Source organism: Alexandromys fortis, unplaced genomic scaffold, assembly GCF_014885135.2.
Source record: "Alexandromys fortis isolate MF-2015 unplaced genomic scaffold, M_Fortis_MF-2015_v1.1 scaffold_13, whole genome shotgun sequence".
Taxonomy (NCBI): Eukaryota; Metazoa; Chordata; class Mammalia; order Rodentia; family Cricetidae; genus Alexandromys; species Alexandromys fortis.
The window spans coordinates 7608598-7632672 of NW_026067908.1; the positions used below are offsets into that span (position 1 = coordinate 7608598).

The 24075-nt window shown below is 43.6% G+C and overlaps 1 protein-coding gene across 1 annotated transcript in view; it reads left to right on the top strand.

The window, feature by feature from the left end:
- Nucleotides 1-24075, top strand: part of C8a (complement C8 alpha chain) — a 56843-nt gene that overhangs the window by 855 nt on the left and 31913 nt on the right. The window contains exons 2-5 of the mRNA XM_050136142.1: nt 10823-10916; nt 14627-14771; nt 16332-16479; nt 22705-22894. Of these exons, the coding sequence (XP_049992099.1) occupies nt 10823-10916; nt 14627-14771; nt 16332-16479; nt 22705-22894 (577 nt within the window). The remainder of the gene's footprint in view (nt 1-10822; nt 10917-14626; nt 14772-16331; nt 16480-22704; nt 22895-24075) is intronic.

A 24075-nucleotide genomic window follows, 5' to 3' on the forward strand; every position in this document is an offset into this window, starting at 1 on the left:
TCACCATTGAATGTTTTGTGGTTCTTAAGCAGCATTTTAACTTCCCTTTTGAGATAGATATCTTTTAAGCATGCTCTGTCTCTCAAACATTGGAGGTTTTAAATAGAATTATTTTCAAGTTCTTATTAGTTAACTCAATTTTGAATCATTATTGTTTAAATGCTAGAGTGAGAGAGAAATTCCCTTTAAGTAACAGTTCAGAGGGGGAGATGTGTTTTACAAGCAGATAATCTGTAACTTATATTTAAAGCAAATACACTCTTGAAACATCATAAAATTCATCGCTAATCATTAAAAGGCTCAGGCAAGAGGTCGCTGGTGAAGGAAATCTCAGCAGAGCTACTCTCAATTAGAAAAGCTTATCACTGTAATCCTTTCTGAAAACGAACAGAGTCTTGATGTTTGATGAACTTATCAAACAAGACAGATCAGCAAAGAGGGAAAATTCAAGGCAAGGCAGAAGAGATCCGATTCAGCAGCGTACAAAATGCTGCGGAAGAAACCATGGGGCTCTTGCGTTCACTGCCGGTGCTTCTGACATTGGTTTTGAAAAATAGAAAGTTACATGACAACATCATCCCCCTGGCTTCAAATCCCGGTGCTGGCACTTGCTATTAATAGTTGTTTGATCTTGAGCGAATTACATAAGCACTCAGGGCTTCATTTTACTCACTTGTAAAATGGGAGGAAAATAAGAGCAGGAATTAAAGGCCTAAAAGTACCTAGAACAACGGAACAATGCCTCCCACTTAGTGAGTATTCACTCAGAGCTGCCCCCTGTGACAGCAAGTGGAGGGTTGTTATTGTTGATTTTTCCGTTTGTTTGGATGGCTGACAGCAATAGAAAGAAGAAATTTATAATGTGCCAATTGGCATGGGTCTTCCAGATTTATCCATTTCAATTAGAGACTTCAACATTTTGTTGGATTTTTAGCAACAGCACTTGCTTTTATCCCCAAATAAATTCCACGAGATACCTAACATGGAAGATGCGTGTGTGCTTGTGCACACGTGTGTATGTATGTGTGTGCACGCGTGTGTTTTATGGCTCACGTTTACTTTGTAAGCTCATGGTTAACATTTGCTCATTATACTCTCTTGAAAGAAATAGGGGTTGTGTAAGCATAAAATCTTAAAGCCATGGAAGGAAGTTACAATTAGCAGCAAGATCAGTGATTCTCTAGAACACATTTTAAACAAATAAGATATTTTGGTATGTGTTAGTTACAAAACTTATTAAAATTCTTTCAATTTATTGAGATGCCTTCCTTCTTTCCTTTCTTTTTTTCTGAGACAGGGTTTCCCTGTAGCTTTGGAGCTCCTGGAACTTGCTCTGTTTGAGACCAAAGACCAGCCTCTCCTCGAACTCACAGAGATCCACCTGCCTCTGTCTCCCGAGTGCTGGGATTAAAGGCGTGTGCCACCACTGCCTTGCTTATTGTTGTTGTTTGGTCGGTTGGTTAGTTAGTTAGTTTTGCTTTTTTTTTTTTTTTTTTTTTTTTTTTTTTTTTTTTTTTTTTTTTTTTTTTGAGACAGGGTTTTTCTGTGAAACAGAACTGATTGTCCTGGAACTCACTCTGTAGACCAGGCTGGACTTGACTCTCAGAGATCTGCCTGCCTCTGCCTCCTGAGTGTTAGCAATAAAGGTGTGCGCCACCACTGCCCACTGAGATTTCTTTAATGACTAAGAATGTAGGATTAATGGATATTCTATGCTGTTCAGTATAAATACTTGCAAATAAGTTGAGAAACCTGTTACTTAACCGCTGAGCCACCTCTCTAGCTCCTGTTGCTTAAATTTTCATCTCTGTTCTATCACTTACTCAGAGAGGTGACAGGCAGTATTATTCAACTATTCTTGTGGGTTTCCCTATCTCTGTTTTGGTTCTATTTGTATGTACCACGTATCTGTTGAAGCTGTGTTATTAAACACACACACAGAGGGTGGGGGGTTGAATTAGATGGATTAGTTACTTTTAAGCAACACTATGACAAAATGACTGAGGGGACAATGACAACTCAAGGGAAGAATATTGCATTTTCCTCAACAATTTCAGAGACTTCAGCACATCACAGAAGGAGCAGTACGATGGAGGACAGTAGAATGGTCCATTCCTCAGCAGAGAGGATGCAGAGAGAAGGGGACGTCTGCTCACGGCTGACTTCTTTCTTTTTTACCATTGATTCTCTCAGGGCTCTCAGCCCATAGGATGGTACCACACACATTCAGGGTAGGCCTCTTCTCTTCAGTTATGTTTTCCTGGACGGGTCTTCATAGGTGCACTCAGAAGGTGAGCTTTAGCAGTCTCACCAGTGATCCTGAACCCAGTAAAACAGACCATGGAGATGAGCCATCACACAGGACGTTCTTCGTGATGGACAGCCTTTTCATCATTGAGAAATGCTTTCATTATCTTAGATGATTATTTTTAATTCACAGTGTATGTGTTTACTAGTAATTTAGTCATTCTTGTTTGCTTATTGCTTGTGTTTTCATGGCAAACGGCTATCTAGTGTTTTGTTTTACTATATATGACCATATTTTTTTTAAAAGGATTATCATGTAGATATAGTCTAAATATGATCTCTGTCTTTTTTAAAGGCTTAGTTGATTATCCATTATTAGTATCATCATTATCATCACATCATCATCATTACCTTCTTATTATGGGTGTGCTTGGTATTGGATTTGGGACATTTTATATACAAGGCAGGCATTTTTCAACTGAGCTACCACTCCAGACCCCGTCTCTGTCTTTTAGTGATAGTAATTAGACCATTTATATTGAATGTAATTATTGGTGCAGGGTTTCTTTGAATTCATCATCTTACTATTTCCTATTTGTCCTATATCTTGTTTCCATCTCTCTCTCTTTCTCGGATCATCTTTTAAATTTAGTATCTTATAATTTTAAGTGGATAGAGTAACTATTCTACTTTTTTGTTATTCTATAAAATTTATAATGTACACCATTAACTTATTACAGTCAACGTTAAAATGATATTATACCAGTTCTAATATTGTAATTTCATATGTATAACTTCCTTTGACATTTATTATAGTGTATCTTTGTCAATGAATTCTTTTATCTTATACTGAAAATGGTTACATTACACAAGAATTAACAAATAGTTTACTTGACTCATATTACAGAGAAAACCTAAGTGCCAGCAAGAGAGAGGGAGAGATTTTGGTAACAAGATTTCTCATCTGGCATTTCATGAACATCATATTTAGTTGTCACTGCATGCTTCTTAAGTTGCTTTTTAATGATTCTTCAAACTGAAGACCAGGGGAAGATGGAGCAGTTTGGTGTGTCCCACTGAGGTGTGTGGTGGCACACAGTCTTCCAGTCTCTGGACCAGCATTATATCCAGAACCATCACCAGTCCCTCCCGCCAGGAAAACAAAACAAATTATCACTCTGAAAATGAAAACTGGTCTCCTGCTTTGATAAATAAGTCATGGTCTTCATTTGGAGTTAAGATAGCTCAAAGATCTTCACCCTATCATTTCTACTGACAAAAACCAGAATCCTCTAAAGAGACTGAAAAAAATGTAAATGAAGACTTCAATTCTAGAGGAAACATTAAACCACCTAAGCATCCTGTGGAATCATCACTTCTGTAGTAGACCCTATACATAGTAGATGCCAAGGAAGTGTCAATCACGTTTCTTCTTTTTTATTTTATTCCCTTTATGGGCATCAAAGTATGTTTGCCCAAGTGTCTGGGCCAGAGCCATGTGAGTGTTCTTAGCAGTCATCAAGATGACTGGAATTAATATGCATACAGGCAACACGGTCTTCTAATTAACATACGCAATTGGGTGGCTGGGACTCAAAAGTGAGTCATAGTAATATAGAGATTGATATTCAGAGTAACTAATCATAAGCTATGCATCAAATGGCACTGAATATGAATTATGCAGGAAATTCTGGTACAAATTGGAACTAAAAGTGTGTGTGGAATGCCATGTGGCTTGTAGATACTTTTTTTTGGTATCATTAATTTGTTGTTTATTTAAGAAGTAAATAATCTAGATATAGTAGTTACTAGGAAGTAAAATAAGCAAACGACATCCTGATCCTCCTGTAGTTTACAGGCTATGGTGGTTTGAATGAGAATGGTTCCCATAGGCTCATGTATTTGAATACCTGATCCCCCATTGGTAGAACAGTTTGGGAAATACTAGCAGGTGTGGCCTTGTTGGAGGAGGTGTGTCACTGGGGGCAGGCTTTGAGATTTTGAAAACCCACACCAATCTCATTTAGCTTTCTTTATCTCTGCTCCATGCCTGTGGATCAGGATGTATGCATTAGGCTATGGCTCCAGCGCTGTGTCTGCCTGTCTCTTTCTATGCTTCATGTCTGTGCCATTTATGGTCATGGCTCACCCACTGAAACTGCAAGTTCAATAAACTCTTTCTTCAATAGGTTGTCTTGATCATGGTGTCTTAGCACAGCAGTAGAAAAGTAACTAAGACAAAAGCTTATACAGTTGTTTGTTTCCCAGCTGCCTAGCAGCTCAGACCAGAAATAACCACACAGAAACTGTACTAATTAAATCACTGATTGGTTATTAGCTCTAGCATCTTATTGGCTAGCTCTTACATCTTAATTTAACCCATCTCCATTAATCTGTGTATTGCCACAAGGCTGTGGCTTACTGGGTAAAGTTCCAGCATCTGTCTTTGGTGGGCCTACATGGCTTCTCTAAGCTCCACCTTCCTTCTCCCAGCATTCAGTTTAGTTTTCCCCGCCTACATCTATTCAGCCCTGGGCAGGCCCAAGATAGTCCTTTATTAACTGATGGTATTTCCAGCATACAGAGGGGAATCCCACATCAGACAGTAAACATGTAAACACAAATTTTCATTTAAAATTGTGAAGAATAGCAGGAAGGAATCACACAGAATGGGTTGAATGGGTTAGGAGAAAGAGAGAGAGCAAAGAGATCTAAAGATAAATTAGTTGAGTGACATTCTCTGCAGGGGAAGCATCAATGCTGAGACATGAAGGATGGGGAAGGCTGTGTGAAGAGAACAATATTGAGAGATGAGGAGGTGCAGTGCGCCTGTCATAGGAAGTAGCTTGTGATGTGTGGCAGCTGAAGGAGGTTGGCAGGAATGCAAAATGTCATGCAGGAATGCATGTCAAAATGGTGGGAAGGGGCTGTATCTCATAGAGTCACAGACACCATGGTAAGAGAGATTGGATTTTAGTTTATGGCTAGTAAAAAACAAAACTGAAGAGGGACTTAAGAAAGAAAAATATTGCATGACTTCCCATTAAAAAAATCATTGTTTGTTATACAGAAATAAGAAAGAAAGAAAGAAAGAAAGAAAGGAGGGAAGAAAGGAGGGAATGAGGGAAAGAAAGAAAAAATAAAAAAATAGAAAAAGACAAAGAAAGAAGGAAGGAAGGAGGGAAGGAAAGGAGAAAAAGGAGAGAGAAAATAAAGAAAGAAAGAAAGAAAGAAAGAAAGAAAGAAGAAAAGAAAGAAAGAAAGAAAGAAAAGAAAGGGAAAATCTTTCCTACAAGAGGCTATCAAAGGATGCAGTGATGTAATAGGGTCTTACACTAATATGGCAGGTACTGAGGTGGGAGGAAGAGAAGAAACCTGAGATATGTTTTCTTGGGAACTTGACAGAACTTTCCAAGAGATAGGCCAGGAAGGTGAGAGAAAGAAGGAGATTAAGGACCACTGCCAGGAATCCAGTCTGGAAACTTGTCTGTGTGGTGATCCCACAAATGATGGGGTTCACTTGAGAAAGGAGTTGGTTGAAAGTCAAACCTAAGAGGTTCAACTTAGGACCCTAATGTTTTCTGTGCTGCGGTGAGGAGTGGGGATGCGAAGCAGGGGAGCCTGGTGGGGAGCAGTGGGGCAGAAATGCAGTCCAGGGTGGCGAGCTGAACTTGGACAGCCCTGGCACGGAAGGTATGCGATGCTGGTGGAGCCAATCTCGGCTCCTTGAGAGTAAGAAAAGCAAGAAGAGAGAGGAAAAACAAAGAGGCATCCTGAAGAATTCCAGTTCTTAGAGAAGCCCAAGGTACTGACCACTGAGTAAGACAGCGAGTGGAGGTTGTATTGAGGAGGTCAGGGGGAGCAAGCTTCCAGAGGAAGCCTCGGCCAACACAGAGCAAGTCTGATGAAGTTGTAAAACTCTCCAGTGGGCTTAGCGGTGAGTAGGGTGCTGAAGAGGGATCACTTTCAAAGCCAAATTTAAAATACCTTCATCTCATGATATAATTCCTATGTAATTGAATGGATTAGCTCAAGATTATATCATTAGTGACAATCGGCTTTGGCTATAAGCCGAGCCTGTGTATTCGGGTGCCCCCTTGTCATAATCAGATAGGCTTTCTGACCTACTGGCTTAGGATCAGTAAGAAGCTAATTAACTATTGTGTTTTCTAAGTTGCTGAGGTGGCCACATTGTGGGGTCAAACATTTGACTCCCGGGTTGCATATTCAACTAGATTTTAAACCCTTTGTCTAACATGCCAAGCTGAGTTAAAGAGTAGATGAGGGCTGGGGAGATGTTTCAGTTGGTAAAGTACTTGCCACACAGCAGGGGTTTGAATACCCAACACTCAGGTGAAAAACCAGCTCAGCAGAGTGTGGTAGTAATCCCAGTGCAGGGAAGGTAGCAACAAGGGGATCCTAGGGCTTGCTGGGCAGCCAGTCTAGCCAATCAGCAAGCTCCAGGCTCAGTGAGAGACCTTGAATTAATAAAGGAGGTGTAGAGCAATTCAGGAAGACATCTAATATTGACCTCTGGCCTACATGCTTGTTCATACATATAAAACATGGGCTTGCGCGCGCGCACATACACACACATACACACACACACACACTCTCTCTCTCACACACACAGAGAGAGAGAGAGAGAGAGAGAGAGAGAGAGAGAGGGAGGGAGGGAGGGNNNNGGGAGGGAGGGAGGGAGGAAGGAAGGAAGGAAGGAAGGAAGGAAGGAAGGAAGGAAGGAAGGGAGGGAAGGAGAGGAAATATCCCAGTGGTCCAGGGGCCTGGCCCTGTACAGGGTATATTTCTATATGTTTCTGATGCAGATGGAGAGGTTTGCACATGGCTGAATAGAAAGTATTAGGAGAAGAAACTGGCATGTGTCCTAGGCTGTGGCTCAGGGTCTCATACACGATCTCACTCCACATCCAAAAGAGTTTTCCAAGCTGTTATCTCTGGTTTTGGTTGTGAGTGGTAGGACCTGGACGCAGCCGTGCAGCTGATAGACTCGAAAGTCCCATTGTCTCAGCGCTGCTTCAGCTGTGTTCAATAGTCCTCCAGATGATGTGGGAGAAAAATGGGTTGAGCTTAAAATAAGTGAGGAAAGAATGGAGTGAGCAAGGCGAGATGCAGAGCCCTTAATGTTGTCAGGCATTTTCAATGTCCCCGCATGGCACACTGTAGGTAATTCAGTCAAATGAATTGGCAGCGGAACTTGTCTTCTGTCTGCCTCCCCCCCTCCCCGCCACGGATATATAGTTTACAAAACTGGCGCACTAGAGGTCAAGCTTTGAAGAAGGTGCAGCAACACCATAGGACTTGCACTGTTTCGATAGATGAAGGACATGAAGGCACATATACGGAGAAACTCATTAGTAATATCAAGCAAGTTAGAAGCAAATGTCTGACTAATCACACATGCTCCCGGGGTCTGGTACCCCAGATTAAGTTTCTTACTGATTGAGCGGGTTCTTGCTAGCTGAGAGATACTCTAAAATTATTTGCCAAGATTTCATAGGTCACAGAATGATCAGTACCTCTTTAAGGGCCACTGATACATTTTGCACTGCTGTAGCCAAATGCTTGTAGCTGGGCACGTAATGGAGAGGTTTATTCCACTCGTGGTTCTGGAGGCCGACGTGTACACTGCTGGCATTTCTTGGCTCTGGTGATGGCCTTTGGCTCAGTCACAACAGGGCAGATGGCGTCATGGTAGAAACATATTGTAGAAGAGAACGCGTAGGGAGGCAGAAAGCAAGAGGCTGGAGAATGAATGGTGAGGCGGCTCCTGGTCCAGCAGCCCACCTTCACAGGACCAGCCACTGAGAGACCAGCATCGGTCCCTTCCTGTGGATGGTGTTCCGTGATGTGATGCTCTACAGTGGATCCCACTGTGTATAGAGTCCATCTTCCCAACACTGCATTGCTGGAGGCTCAGCCTCCAGCACAGAAGTGTAAACTACCTCAAACCACAAGCATCATTTAAGAATGGCTACAGCTCCCCAGGAAAGCTCTTTGGCAATATGTGTCACAAACTTTAAAATCAACCGCTCCTGGGTTAGCCATTCCTAAATGATGCTTGTTATCCAGACACAGAAAGACAATTATCACATGAACTCACTCATAGGTGGTTTTAAACATAAAGCAAAGAAAACCAGGCTACAAACCACAATCCCAGAGAACTTAGACAACAATGAGGACACTAAGAGAGACTTTAGATCTATTAGACATAGATCTAATCTACATGGGAAGGAGAAAGTAGAAAAAGACAAGATCTCCTGAGTAAATTGGGAGCATGGGGACCTTGGAGGAGGGTTGAAGGGGGAGGGGAGAGGCAGGCAGGGGAGCAGAGAAAAACATAGAGCTCAATAAAAAATCAATAAAAAAGAAAAAACCAAACAAACAAAAAAAATAAATAAAAATAAAATCAACAGTTCCATTTTACAGATCCCATTGCCAGAATATAACCTAGAATTCAGAAAAACTTGGGCTTAAATATCTATTTATTATGGAATAGTAAAGCAATACACGGTCATCATAAATAGTTTATACCTCTTCTGTATTAAGTGGGAAAGATCAGGACATACAACATGATACTCTGTATGCCCTCCACTATATTATGAAAATAGAATGGAATGAAATATAATAAAATATTAATGGTGGTAAGATTTGAGATAATTTTTTTTATAATTGTTGCTATGCTTTCTTTAATGTGAAGGCATTACTTGTATAATCATCAAAAATGAACTACATTTAAAAATTCATTAAAATGCCGGGAGAATATTGGTCATGTTGGCCGGAGGTGATTTAGTGGTAGCTCTGGTGTTCCTTCTGTGTCTGGCCCCTGTGACAGCATCACCGCGTGCCTCTGTCTAGACATCATGTCATGAGCTTGGGAAGCTGCAGCGGTGTAGCATCGCTGTCTGGGTCTCTGCTTTCCGCTGCCTGGTTTTACTGTTTGTTTCCCTCCATTGTGACATCATAGCACAGGCTGTGGACTTACCTTGACAGTTCTTCAGTGTGGTGCAGAGTGAATGCAAGCCCTCTTCAATCCCTAAATCTTTGGCTTGTAAATTCTCTCCATGTTTCTCTAAAGCATTCTTTAATTTTAGGATAGTATATCAGAAGAAAAGACCTGTGGCTTTGACCTCTCAGCATTTCTAGATGTCAAGATTATTTTAGTTCTAACTAGGAATCAGGTTCAAGCAAATCTAAAAATGTCACTGCCTATTCCCCAGAAATAGGCCTTATTTTTTCCCTTCTTCTTCTCCCTGCCCTCTCTTTCCCCTCCTTCCTTCTCCCCGCTTCTTTCTTCTTTTTCTCTTCTCTGAATAGCTTCCACAAGTTTACTCATGACAGATGGTAGGATTCAGTAGCAATAGAGACAAGGGCCTGAATTCCAAGGGTTTGGACTCTGGTGGAAAATTTTACCAATATTGCAAGCATGCTAATTCTACATTGAAAAGAAGGGGCTTTGAGAATGCTAGACACCCGAGGGCAGAGAAAGGGGCTCAGCAATGCCTACAGACCTTCTGCCTTGTTCTCTAGTTCAGAATGGAATACTCTAATAGGAGGAGGTGGGATCGACAACCAGCAGAGCCTAAAGTTTCCAGGAAAGGATTATGCATATACATTAAAGTCTTATTTTTTTGATTGTGAGCCTAGCCATGGTGATTGAATAATCTTTCCAGCCCAAGCCATCTCTCCCAGTGGTGGGACTGGGACACCAACCCATTCAAAAATCTATGACCTACAAACTGCCCTGCCAGGAAGATGCATTGGTGTCTCAGAGCTTGTGGGAGAGCCCAGTCAATGATTGGTCTAACCTGAGTAGGGGCCCATGTCTGACACTGCCTGGATGGCCAGGATCCAGAAGCTCAGAGGCCTTGGGTAGAACCAATCATGACTAACCGCACCCCCTCCCCAAAGTCAATGAAATGATTCCTAATGATATTCTGCTATATTCATAGTTTGATGCTTAGTTCAATTGTCGTCAGAGAGGCTTCCTCCAGTAGCTGATGAGAGCAGATACAGAGACCCACAGCCAAACCTTAGGCGGAGCTCAGGGACTCTGCAGAGTGTTGTAGGATGGTAGGAGCCAGAGGGGTCCAGGACAGCATGAGAACATGGTCCTCAGAATCAACTAAGCAGGGCTCAATGGAGCTCACAGAGACTGAAGCAACAACCATGGACCCTGCCTTGGTCTGCACCAGATCCTCTGCATACATCCTGTGGTTCTTTAGCTTGGGGCTTTTTATTGGATTCCCAACAGTGGGGGCAGGTATGACTCTGGCTCTTTTGCCTGCCCATGGGACCTGTTTCCTCCTACTGGATTGCCTAGTCCACCCTTGAATATTAAGGTTTATGTTTAGTCTTATAGCATCTTGTTATGGTAGGGGAAGTGAAAGCAGGCTGGGAGGAAGGGAGGGAGGGAGGCAGGGTATTGTTAGGATGTATTGTATGAGAGATAAATAAGTGAATGAATAAGTAGATAGATGATAGATAGCTTGGGACTTTCACACAGTTCTCTTCTGCTGTCGTTTTAATCTTTAAAATGATTCTTTTCTCACTTTAGTCGAGTTAGCCGAGCTGTGACCCCTGAGCCAGTTGCCTGTCAGCTGAGCAACTGGTCAGAATGGACAGATTGTTTTCCATGTCAGGACACGAAGGTAAGCTATCTAGGAATATCTTGGGGTACTGTAATCTGATCTCTGCATTAGGCACCAATGGCAACAAGCAGCTGGGGCTACGAATCTAGGGCTCTAGAGAGAGCATTGGAAACCCCGGGTACCTGGATGGTGAGGCTTGTGCCTGCCTCTCCTGACATCATGGGGCGAGGCTGCTGAAAGTGTCTGCATTATGACACAGGAAAAATAGCCACCAGGACATGGGCACATCGAAGCTCCATGGATTCTCTGGGTCCTGGCCAGCGCTTTGCCCTCTAGTGAAGGCAATCTGCCAGGGCCGCTAGACGGGATAGCAACAAAGAGCCAAGATGCCCACAGGCAGCTGAGCATCACAACTCTGAGCGGCTCCCTGGGCCTGACAGAAGTTTGCAAATGCCACCAAGCTATCCTCAAGGTTGAAAAGCCCAGCACACCCAACACATAGTCATGCCCGTGGAGGTACCCATTTAGATCGTTTTGAATGATTCAAGGTAGCCCCTAAGTCCAGTCTTATATGAAAGGATGAGCAGAAAAATCTCATTTAATCAGATGCACTGGCTCAGGTTGACAAAAAGCAGTCTACACAAGTACTACACAGGTACTGTCTTTATATTGTTTATGAATCCCTTCAGGCGATACCTGCCTCTGTATAGGATGTAGTCTGGTAGGTTCCATCATCCCCAGCCTTTTTGCTTCAAACACCACTGGCTGGATCGAGTGTATCAGTGCAATACTGTCAAGTTCAAGTGTTTACTCTGCAGTCCCACAGTTTCAGTTGAATGCAGCTTCTTACCTGCTCTGTTACTTCGGGCTTATTTTTCTTTATCCTTTCTGCACCTCACTGTGGTAGCAGAACAGTGCCTACAATGTGGGGGTCCTGAATGCTGATGAGTGACATGGACAAGGGCACCTGGCATGTAGCAGGTGTCTGACAAACATCCTGGATTTTTATAACTATGGTCCGTACCCCCTCTCCGGCTCCTCCATGACCTTGAACCGAGCAGAGCTTCCGTGGGCCTACTGGTGCTCACCCTGCCTCTCCACTCGTCTGACAAGCTGAGATGCTCTGTGAATGTTGTTGAGTTGTTAAAAAAAATCATAGAGCTAAGAAGCAGTGGAAACACGACGTGAACCTGAATTATTGAACTTGGAGCCCTAAGATTAAGCGCCCTGCCTTTCCTGGCGCAAAGAAATGACAAAGTACCCTCACACCTCACCTGTTTAAAGTCGGCTCCTGCATTCAAACTTCATCCTGATATATAGTAACCTCCCCAAGCAACGATAATACATTTCTACAAACATGGAAGCTTTACACAAGGGACATCTGTCCCCTTGGGGTCCCGGAGGCCAGAGGAAAGCAATGGATGTGTGAGTGGTGTCTGCCTCCTTTTGGATACTCCAGGGGAGGATGTGAGCTTTGCCTCACTCTCTGCTGGGGCTTGCCAACAGTCCTAGGCCTATGGCTACATCTCTCCCCTCTGTCTCTCTAGACAGATTGCTTCCTTTTCTTTTGTGTCTTCTCCCTGTGTGTCCTTCTGCAATCTCTATTTCCTTCTTCTCAGAAAGTATGGTAATACTTTGGGCTACTCAGAAAACCACAAATAACCACATCTCAAAACGGCTAGTATTTTCAGCATATGCTTTTGTAAATAAGAACAAATTGAAACCTTTTACAGATTTGAAGTTATACTTTTGGTTGGCCATTATTCAACCTATTGAACATCTCAAGCCTGCCTTTTTCTCATGGTTTAGTTTAGGAACCAAATTGCACAGGGAATCTCTTACAGTTTCTGTCGGAATTGAATTACTTCCCTAAATACTGGGGAAGATGTATGTGTCCATGAAGAAATCCTTAAGATATTAAATCCTCTTAATTATTTAAGTAAAGGAGCACCTTTGTTTTATTTATTACTATGTTCCTTCTTCTCAAAGTCACCCAAACAAAGATGTGCGTTTCCGGGAAGAAGCATTACCTACTACATAGACAAGAAAATTATGCTTTAATGACACAAGCCGCAGGCAACAGCACTGAGAGGTCCCTCAGGGAGTATTGACACTCGCCTCCTACAGCACGCTGTCTCCATTATTTGATAGCAACCTAGTAAACAGGGAACAGATCGCAGCAATGAACCCGAAGGCTCGCAGCACTGTCCCGAGTACAGACACTACAGGAAGGACAGTGATGGCACTAATAGTCACCCTTTCTCAAGGCCTCCCATGTTCCAGTCACTGCAGCAATGTTTTAAGTAAATACATCGTCTAGCTTGGCTTTCCCAAAGAAATAGAAGGAACGGGCACCATTGCCCACTGTCGGGAGGTTGCCCATTGAGAAAGATAGAACCGGGACTTAAATTTGGGCACAGGTACCAGGGACTCACAGATTAAAGAAGCAACTCACAAATGCTCAAATCACTGCTTCTTGGTTTGTTAACATTCTTGGGGGAAGGACCTTTGGCTGAGCCACGGTCAAAGGCAGAAATACAGGGCTAAATGTTTCATTGTCGATGGCTCCATGGATGTTTTCCAGGCATTATCATTTGTATTCTTATATATTGCGTCTCAGCCGGACTGTAAACTTCTAGAAGGCAGCAACGAGACCTCACATTTCTCTCGATATCCTGGTTTTCATCCTCCTGTTTCTGTACCAGTACCTGACTCTTGTACATTTTTCAGGTCAGGAAGTCTTTATCACGAAACTCTAGAACCCCAAGATTGTCGTGTGTCTTAATTCTTCCTGTCCTTAAATCAACAAGTATTTACTCATATGTAGCCAAGACTGGACTTGGGGATTGAGATGATGTCCCCTCTTAAGTCTATTTATTTATCCATAGTGGGTATGTAGCTACTTGAGTGTCGTTATTTCCAGAAACATTACTTTCCCCCAAAACAGAATTGTGAGAGATAACTATTATTGGTTCACGTTGAGTCGAGAGCAGTCCCTGAAGAAATTATTGCAAACAGGCAGATAGGATGCTCTGGCCATCAAGGCCTGGCTTGTGTTCACCTTTCTCTGTGACGGGGGAAAGGGAGAGAGGGAGGCTATCCTTATCAGGACCACATGAGATATATGCCAAGTAAAGAGGAGACGGCAAGACCAGAAACAAACAAACAAACAGACAGACAGACAGACAGAAACCCTACAAAAGCAAAATGGCAATGGCCTCTAAAGCTATACCTGACCAGAGACCAAGTCTGAATATATGACGCCCCCTAAGGCTGTCCTTCCCTCCTTTCTTTTCACTACTCCATCTCAGCCTGTGTCTTTCTCACCAAGAGGGTGGACAAGATAGACAGAGAGCCAGATGCTTTGTCACCGCCTTGCTTGACAAGTGCTAAGGGAGAAGGAGGATTTGCCTAGGACATGGTCGAGTCAGGGAAGGCTGCCCAGGGGAGGGAAGCCATGGGCTTTGAAAGATAAATCCTTGTAGCTGGTTGAATATGGGAACAGAGGTCTTCCCTAAGAGATAAGAAGACCTTCAGTGCACATCTGTCCCGGCCTTTCATTTGATAGTTCACATCTGCATTCCGAATTCTGTAATGACTGTGCCACCTGCCTGAACACCCACAGTGCATGCTCATGTGTCCCCTTCTAAGACAGCCCTGAAGGCAGCTTTCAATCACGAACGTTATTCCTTATGCTGAGCTGAGACCTGCCTGCATAGATCTCGGATGATTGATTGACAAGACAATGTCTGGTTCACAATCTGATTTAGTACCGACACCGGAGCCTCTTGCAACCGAGCAAGTTTGGGGGAGCCATCTGCAGTGGTGACATCTGGGATGAGGCCAGCTGTAACAGCCCCACACCTTGTCTGAGGCAAGCACAGTGTGGACAGGATTTCCAGTGCAGAGAGACAGGTGAGTAGCATGCCAACGCAACAGCAGCTGCGCTTGTCAAACACAGCTCCCCGAGTCGGACTTGGAAGCTGCTTACAGTGCAGACTCCTAACTGTTGGGTAAGGACCCAGAAATGTGCATTGTAAGTCAAACTAGTAACTCGTGTAACTTTTCTTTTAAAAATAATTCTTATTTTAAAATTATGTATATTTATTGATAGAAAGAAGGTATGTGCACATGTGAGTGCAGGTGCCCATATAGGCCAGAAGAGGGCACCAGATCCTCTGGAGTGGAGTTATAGCCTATGTGATAGGAACCACCACTTGGTATGGGTGCTCAGAACTGCATGCAGGTCCTATGCAAGAGCTACACACATTCTTAATTGTTGAGCCAGTCCATATAATTTTGATTCATATATGTATATATAATTATATATGTCATATATATACATATATATATATATACTTAATTTAGAGAAAGTACAGCTCACAGTTAATAGATGACATTTATTAAACAAACACTTACTAGGTACATATTAAGTTCCAGGCAGTATACCACCTGCTGTTAATATGCAAATTAAAAACAAAGTATCTGACCTTGAGGAAGTCCTGATCTGTAAGGAAGAGAGACCTACAAGAGGTCAATTACAATTTCACAGGATAGCTTCCGGCTGTGTGTAATTCTCTGGTGGTGGTGGGGTATACCAGAATAATCTTTGAGGACTGAGGACAGTCCTAAAAATGGCATTTGATTTGAAGTTTGGAAAATGCAGTTGAAGCTTCCAGAAGAAGGCATGTGAAAGAACATGAGAAGCCAGGAACTTACAGTCTTTCCAGAATCTTTTTATCAGGAGGGCTTTAGAAAGAGACAGGTGGGGTGATGGACCCCTAAGGTAAGCCAAAACAAGGGGGACAATCAGGGTTCAGATTGTGACATTTGGAGGCATGGGGACTTTCTCAGGGTTTCTATCACTATGAAGAGACACTGTGACCATGGCAACTCTTCTAAAGGAAAACATTTAATTGGGGACTGGCTTACAGTTCAGAGGTTTAATTCATTATCATCATGGCAGGAAGCATGGTGACACACAGGCAGACATAGTGCTGGAGAAGCTAAGAGTTTTACATCTGGGTCCACAGAAAGAGACAGTGAGCCACACTAGGCCTGGCTTGAGCTTCTGGGACCTCTAAACCCACCCCCAGTGACACACTTCCTCCAACAAAGCCACACCTGCTCCAGCAAGGCCACACCTCTTAATAGTGCCACTCCCTGTGAGCCTATGGGGTCCATTTTCTTTCAAACCACCACAGAAGCCCTTGGCACATACAGAACAAGAGAGTGGTGTGGGCAGGCTGGAATTTTAGAGGGTGATTAATGGGTCTGATGTGGAGGCTGGATTTGAGAGCGAGACATGGGTAGGCCTGAGCTAAGGGACACAGCACAGCTAGAAGGCTAGCAAGGATGGGAGAGGCGGTGCAAGCAGAGAGATTAGGACAGACTGGAGGGCAAAGGTAGGAAGTCTGTGACGGCAGATGTGGGGGAATGTGGTCTAGGGAGCACCCTCAGTCTCGTCTCCCTTAGGTCGCTGCCTGAAACGCCACCTGGTGTGTAACGGAGACAATGACTGCCTCGATGGCTCTGATGAGGACAACTGTGAGGATGCCATGATCACGGAGGACGACTGCCGTCAGTATGAACCAATCCCAGGATCAGAAAGGGCAGCCTTGGGGTAAGCGGCCACCTTGGCTGTTCAAGAGTGGCAAATGATTCCTCTCACATTAGGGACATTAGTTTTGAGGCAGAACAAATCTGTTTTTGGGAGTTCCTCTGAAGAATACCATAGGCTGAGTTTTTCTGTCCTTTTAACTGCCCCCAAATAACCACACAGAGACTTAGCATTAATTATAAACGCTCAGCCAATAGCTTAGGCTTGTCTTCATCCAGCTCTTACAGCTTAAATTAACCCATTTCTACTAATCTATATGCTGCCCCGAGGCTCATTTACTTCATCTATGAACTCCCCATGTTGCTTCTTCCGTGTCTGGCTCGTGACCCCTCAGACTCTGCCCTTTTGCTTTCCAGCATTCTCTCTGTCCCCCAAAGCCTGCCTAGTTATCAGCCAATTATCTTTTTATTGACAATGAGATCAACACATTTCCACAGTGTACAGAAGAGTGCCTGTAGCTACAAGTAGCTTTTGTCTCCTAGGGTAAGGTGACATCATCTATACTGTCCCTCTGGTCCTTCTCCCCTCTCTACTGTCTTTCACATCTCAGCCCAATTTCTTTCATTTCCAAGGCTACTATCTTCTACGACAGCTCCGAGATGTCCCCAAAGGCAGCTTTCCCCAGATGGACCTGACATTTCCAGCAGCCTTGCTAGCTGCACTCTGGACAAGCTAACAGTGTGATTCCGTGCAAAGAAAATGGGCTTCATGGCGAGACAGAAGCATGAACCTCCACCTTGCTGTTGTTTGATTCACCTCTCAGACGACAGCTATTTTTTTTTTTTTTTTTTTTTTTGCTGAGCTGAACTCAGGCTCAGTTCTAATTTCTCTTCACTGCACACCTTATGTCTAGGCTCAATTCCCCAAACTCCTCACACTCAGTCCTTCTGTGCGTTAATCAATTGTGTTTCTTCTTTCTGCAGTGCCTTTGTCTATAGCCTGACCTGACTGACTTCTTGCCTAGTGTTATGGACCAAACAGTGGCCCTCTCCGATTATGTCAGAACCCCAAGCACCTAAAGTGATTGCGTTTGTAGACAGGGATTTGAGGGAGTAATTAAGGTTGAATGAGTTCAGAGGGGTGGAACCCTAATTCAAAACAACTGGCATCCATAGAAAAAGATGAAGAGGTACACCAATCTATTTCCACCACTTTACAGACAAGAATCTACCTGAGGACATGAAAAGGGCATCTATCTGTATGCCAAAAAAAAAAAAAAAAAGTCTCACTGGAAACCAACCTCAAGGAAAACCTTGATTTTGCATATAGAACTAAAGAAAAGATTGAGTTCTGATGTTTAAGGTACCGATCTGATATTTTTAAGGCACCCATGTATCCTATGGGTATGACTTCTAGGAAATCCAGGCAGCGCCCCTCACCTCCTCTTGGCTGTACCGACTTGCCTTAGCCCCTCCTGCAGTTCACAGAATATCCTATCCTGCTACGCCAGCAGGCAACCATCAGGGATGAAGACAACTATCAGGGTGTCCACCAGGTGAGGCAGAGAACTCCTAGCCATCTCAGCGCCCCAGGCCCCAGGACAAGGGCTAGCTTATGGCAATGGTCTGGTGTTGCCATTCTTCTGCTCATTCGGTCTTTGCCTTTGGCCTTGTTCTTTTCTTTGGGTGTCAGCTCCTTGAGGGCAGGAATTGTTTATGACCCAAGCTCTCCACATCCCCCCCGTTCTGTCAGAGTATGTCCCACTCTCCCTTCTCACCGACGCTAGGCTCCACTGAAGTACATTGATATGAGCGGCTGCCTCTTTGCAGATAAGGAATTGTGTGAGGTAGTCATTGTCATAAGTAACTCAGGGACACTGTGAACTGTCTGTTAGGCAGCTCTCATTTATAATCCTTAGTTGTTCTGAGATCACACTAGACTCACTCACCAGACTGTTTGCATCCTGTAGTTACTGCATGTAACTCGCACACAAAGCACCAAACATTGCACTTTTCTTGAAACCAGTTGTACCTTTTCATTAGGACAGCCATAACAAAATACCCTGACCTGGGTAGCTGAATTAACCAATGTATTTTGCCATGGCTCTAGAAACTAGACACTGAGACGAAGAGGTCAGGCAGGCTGGTTTCTTCTAGGGTTTTCTCCTGGGCTTACAGGTGGCTACCATCTTCTGGGTTTTCACTGAGTCTCATACACATCTCTGTCCTAACTTTAATTTTATTCTCTGAGTTAAGGCTTAACTGTACTCTTTAAAGTTTTTTTTTAAACTTTGTATATTTTTATTTTATGTGCATTGATGTTTTGCCTGCCTGTATGTCTGTATAAGGATATCAGATCCCCTGGAACTGGAGTTACAGACAATTGTGAGCTGCCAGGTGGGTGCTGGGAATTGAACTCGGGTCCTCTGGAAGAGAAGCCAGTGCTCTTAACTGCTGAACCATCTCTCCAACTCTACTTAATTACTTCTTTACCAGGTCTGTTTCCTATTGGGGTCACATTTGAGATCCTGGTACTTAGAACGCCAACCTATGAGCATTTGGAGGCAAATTTAGAGGCCACCGCACACCCAAAGGGGATTCTTGTTGGTTTAGAAAGTGTCTGTGGTGAAGAGAGTAGTGCAATGTTGAGGTGTTGAGCTGAAAAGGACTCCTCTTCAACAGAGAAAACCATTGCAGACTACTGCTCTGTTCTTCTGTGATCAGATCAGGAGCAGTTGTGACACACTTCCTGAATAGCCTGTTTCTCTTACACTGAAAACAGAAGCCACGGAACGGTGTTATCGACACCATGTTACTGATATTCTGACACTTTTTTTCAAGGTCTTGTGTTGAAGGGAGCTGCAGGCCTCGTTCCTGCCACCCAGCTCCCAGCCGCCTGGCTAGCTTATGCCCCAAAATAATAACACACAGATTGTATTCTTTTAAACACTGTTTGTCCCATTAGTTCTAGCCTCTTAATGGCTAATTCTCACATCTTGCCTAAGCCATATTTAGTAATCTGTGTAGCACCAGTCTTACCAGGAAAGATTCAGCATGTCTGACCTGGCGGCTTGCTTCATCACGTCTGCCCTGGGGAGCAGTGGCATGGCATCTTACCTCACTTCCTCTTCCTCCCAGCATTCTGTTCTGTTTAATCCACCCACCTATGTTCTAACCTATGAGGCCAAGCAGTTTATTAATTAACCAATGACCTTCCCACATCAGTCTTGGAAACTTTTCTTGATATTTTAATCCTAATCTTAGCATTTCCCAGCTTCAAATTTTTATTTATTATTAAATATACGATACCAACTTGAGGCAAAAACTGTGTCCACTGTGTCTTCCTGTTCCCTGCTTACATGCTGGCACCTTACCCACTGGCCCCTGTCCTTCCCCCCCCAGAGCTGACCTTGTTAAGATACATTTCAGGCACTTTCAGATTAACACCACATACTATCTGGAAAACAAACCTCTATGCAGGTAGTATGTGTGTAAACATGATCGTGTATATCTGCTATACACCTTTTGTTTTTAGTTAAAAATATTCTCCACACAACAATTTTGATCTCGTTTTCATCCCCTCCCCCACTCACCCAAGATGCCCTCACTTTGTTCCTTATCCATCTTTATGTTCCCTCTCTTTAAAAAAAACAAGAAACACATTTCTATTCTTCGTTTTTGTTATTATACACTTTTAAAACTGAATGCCATTCGATGTTTTCCTCTTCATACACATATTCTCTATCTCACTTTAAAAAAGAAACGTGGTGTCCTGTAACAAGGGTTAACGACAGTCTAAAGGCAAAATCCTGTTGTCCTTACAAGGTTTTTTTTTTTTTTTTTAGAACACAGCTGTCACCTTAAAGTGGCAAATTTAAGTAGCAGCAGTTAAAGCCTATACCCTGCAAAGCCCAACAAATTTACTATCTGAACCTTTATGAAATATGTTTGCTGACTCTTTTGCAATGTAACTGTAGAATGCTTTGACTATCTCTCACCGGAAGACAACTAGATCCCTTCTCATTGTGTTAGCTACTTTTCTCATATTTGCAACTGAATTACCTTCAAGAAGCAACATAGGGGAGGATCCATTAATTTTGGCTCGTGGTTTGAGGGTACAGTCCATCATGGGGGAGGCACGGCAGTGGGAATGTCTTACAGATGTGATGGCTACGCCATGAGGCTGCTTGCTCACTTCTTGATGGATTAGGAAAAAGAAGGGGAGCTATAAACCCCAAGACACACTTCCCCTAGTGAGGCCCCCACATAAAACAGCACCTTTAGCTGGGGACTAAGTGTTCAAACATGAGTCCGCAGAGCCCATTTCCCGTCCAAATTGTAACTCCCATCCTCATTCTTACAAACAGCGCTGCAATGAATATCCTTGCTAGTGTGTCCTTTGTGGGCATGTGTAGATTTCCAATAGAGTACAATTCTAACTATGTCTTTTTACTTCCACTGGGACTTTCCCAAATGTAGTATACTTAATGGTCATTTTTGAGACACCCTGTTGCTCTGGGGTTTTGTTTGGTGCGTTTCAGAGACTGTCCTTTTAAATTTCAGACAGACACGCGTTCAGTGCGTAGGCAGATAGAAACTGGAGGGAGGCGATAAAGGCTTGGGACCTGGACTTCAGTGTCAAAAACAAATGGGAGAAGAGAAAATCCACTGTGCCAGACTAAGCAAATTATTTCAATTTTTGAGCTTCAGTTTCTGTATTTGCAATGTTGTCATGAGGTCTAAAATTAATGTGTGTTAAATGACGAGTTTAATATGTATTCAATTCATCATAGCTGTTATTACATCACTTCTACTTATAAGGAAGAGGTGGAAAAAGGAAGTAGAGATAGACATGCACATACAGAAGACTTCTAAGCCATGGCAGCCGCTCTGGAATACCCATTTATTCTTTGAGATAGGTTATAGTCATGGCCTATCTTTTGTTCCTTTTCTGCCTTTGTACCTGTCCCAGAGTGCATAAACAGCCATAGGAGTGCCATGTCAAAGGTTAAGCACTGGCTGCCAGGAACCTAGGGATGGGTGGAAGGGGGAGACCTGGATAGTTAGAGCCTTCAAAGAAGGCCATATGGAGGAAGCAACTCTGGCTACATAAGAGTTTGGGAGGCAGAACGAAGCAATACTTTCATTATTTGTTGCATTAGAGATGTTTACGTCCAGTCTTAGAACATTCAATCCTCTCTAAAGTCTATGCTGCGGTGACAAAGTCACAGCTACAGGAAGTGGCAGAACTGGAAATTACTCTGGGCACTTTTGGATGCTCACACTGTGCCCATTTGCCATCCCAGGCTGCCCCAAAGACAATGGATTTTCTGAGGATTAGAACCTTCCACATACATGATTATGCAAATTCTCCTTTTAGTAGCAGAGCCCTTTTCTGAAATAATGATGCCAGCAGCAGTAGAAGTGTCTGTCTATCACAGTCACTTTTCCGTGTCTGGGATTAAAACAACATGGCCAAGGCAACTTAGAGAACCAAGTATCCAGGGTTAGAGTCACTATCACTCACGGCAGGGGCATGGCAGCAGGCAGGCAGGCATGGTGTTGGAGTGGTAGACCAAGGCTTATATCTCACCCACAAGCAAGATGAAGAGACAGCCAGCTGGGAATGGCATGGGGTTCTGAACCCTCAAATCCCACCCCCAGGGACACACCTCCTCCAACACAAGTTCACACCTCTTAATAGTTCCCACAACAGTTTAACACACTGAGGACCAAGCATTTAAACACAGGAGCCTATTGGGGGGGGCATTCTCATTCACACCATGACAGTGTCTATTCAGCACGATCTATGCCAAGCCCATCTATGACACCTTTACTGTGTATCAATGCACATCTAACTCTAGGAGGGTGGTACTATTCTAACAAGTGACTAAAGTGGGCCAGAGAGATGGGACAATTAGCCTGAGCTCACACAGCTATCTGTGGCACTAACTTCATTGGCTTCTGTGCTCGAATTCTTAATACTCGTGCATGTTCTCCCCTAACCGATCAGCTAATTAGAACTGCCTCCTGAGGATGCTGGTCCAGATGCTCTGGTTAGGGGCGACCTGGGGGTCCTGGCCCAGTCCACCTAGTCTTTCAGTATTGCCTACTTTTCCTCTGTGCACACAAGGTACTTGAAGGAACCCCAGGGCGCCATCAAACCCACTCGGCAAAATCAGTTCTTAACCTACCAGCTACCACACATTCTAGAGGATGACAGGTGACATTTTCTTTGCCTTTGCAAAGATTTCCCCAAGATGTTGTTTTTTTTCTTTTTCCAACTTAGGTACAATATCCTGACTCAGGAAGAAGCCCTGAGTGTGTACGATGCCAGGTATTATGGAGGCCAGTGTGAGACTGTGTATAACGGCGAGTGGAGGAAGCTCCAGTATGACCCCGTCTGTGAGCGCCTCTACTATGGGGATGATGAGAAATACTTTCGGAAACCCTACAACTTCCTTAAGTACCACTTTGAAGTGAGTCTGGTGGAGATGGCGTAGGGTGGGATGGAGGGAGGAACCTGGGGAGATGGCTTGCTTGGGAGGCTTTTGTTGTCTGTAGGGATTGCTGGTGACTGTAGGCGTCTTCATGTCTGCTGCCCTTGTATGTTCAGTGTTGAGGGTGGCGAGAGGTGAGTGTGTAGGAGAGCCATGGAATAAACACAGCCTTTCTCCTGTTCAGTCTTGGCTCCGTTCTTAAACCAATGGAACAAATCTGGGCCTTCCTCTCAGGTCCTATCCCATGATGTGGCTCTATGAAACTCTAACTACAAAAGACCGTGAACCATTGACCGGCCACTTCTCCCTGGGACACTCCCAATATGTAAGGGGGAGAAACACACAAATGTGTCAACTTCTGATCCCTATGCCTCATGCTCCACCAAGTGTGACTTATGGCTGTTGTTTTCATATTTCCTTTCTAAATATGATTTTGCTTTTTAAAAAATGTTCTCTTCAAAAGGGCTTTCACACTGTGGGACCATGTTTAAAGGCCCATGGTTTCCCAGTCACTCCAAGCATCACAAGACCACAGTTAAGATTCAGAGGCAGTTCAAGGCAATCCGTTTCCTTACCTTCAACCTGGGGAGGGGCCATCCACACTGCCAACCACACCGAAAGCTTGCTGTGTGTGGCCAGAGCTTCCGCTTAAGTTCTACCACTTAGTCTTCATAGCAGTGACGTAAGAGTCACATGTCAGTGTCCCTTTTAGATAATAGAAGGGGAACACAAAGGAATATAGGGTCAGTCCCAAAGCTGTTCGGCGAAAGTTGACAGAGACAAGATTCTCACTAGATACGTCCAAACTAAGACCAGGTTATGAATCACTTAGGAGAGTGAACATATACCCTGTATATATAGACTAATGTACATTAGGTCCACAGAGGCAGATGGAATGAGCAATTATCTAAAAACATCCTCCCCACTCCCAAGCTACCTAAGAAAAAAGTATTAATAGGAAAGGCTGGCAACCATGTGGGGCCTGTTTTTAAGACATTCGCTTTCCCAGCTCTGTGGTCACTTCTTTTGGGTATCAGTCAAGCTGAATGACACCGATAATACCATTGTCCTAATTTCAAGGAAGATCTAGGTAGGGTGTGTATGTCAGGTAAAATAAGATAGTCTAGATATGGTCACAAGGTTCTGAAGTCTATACGGCT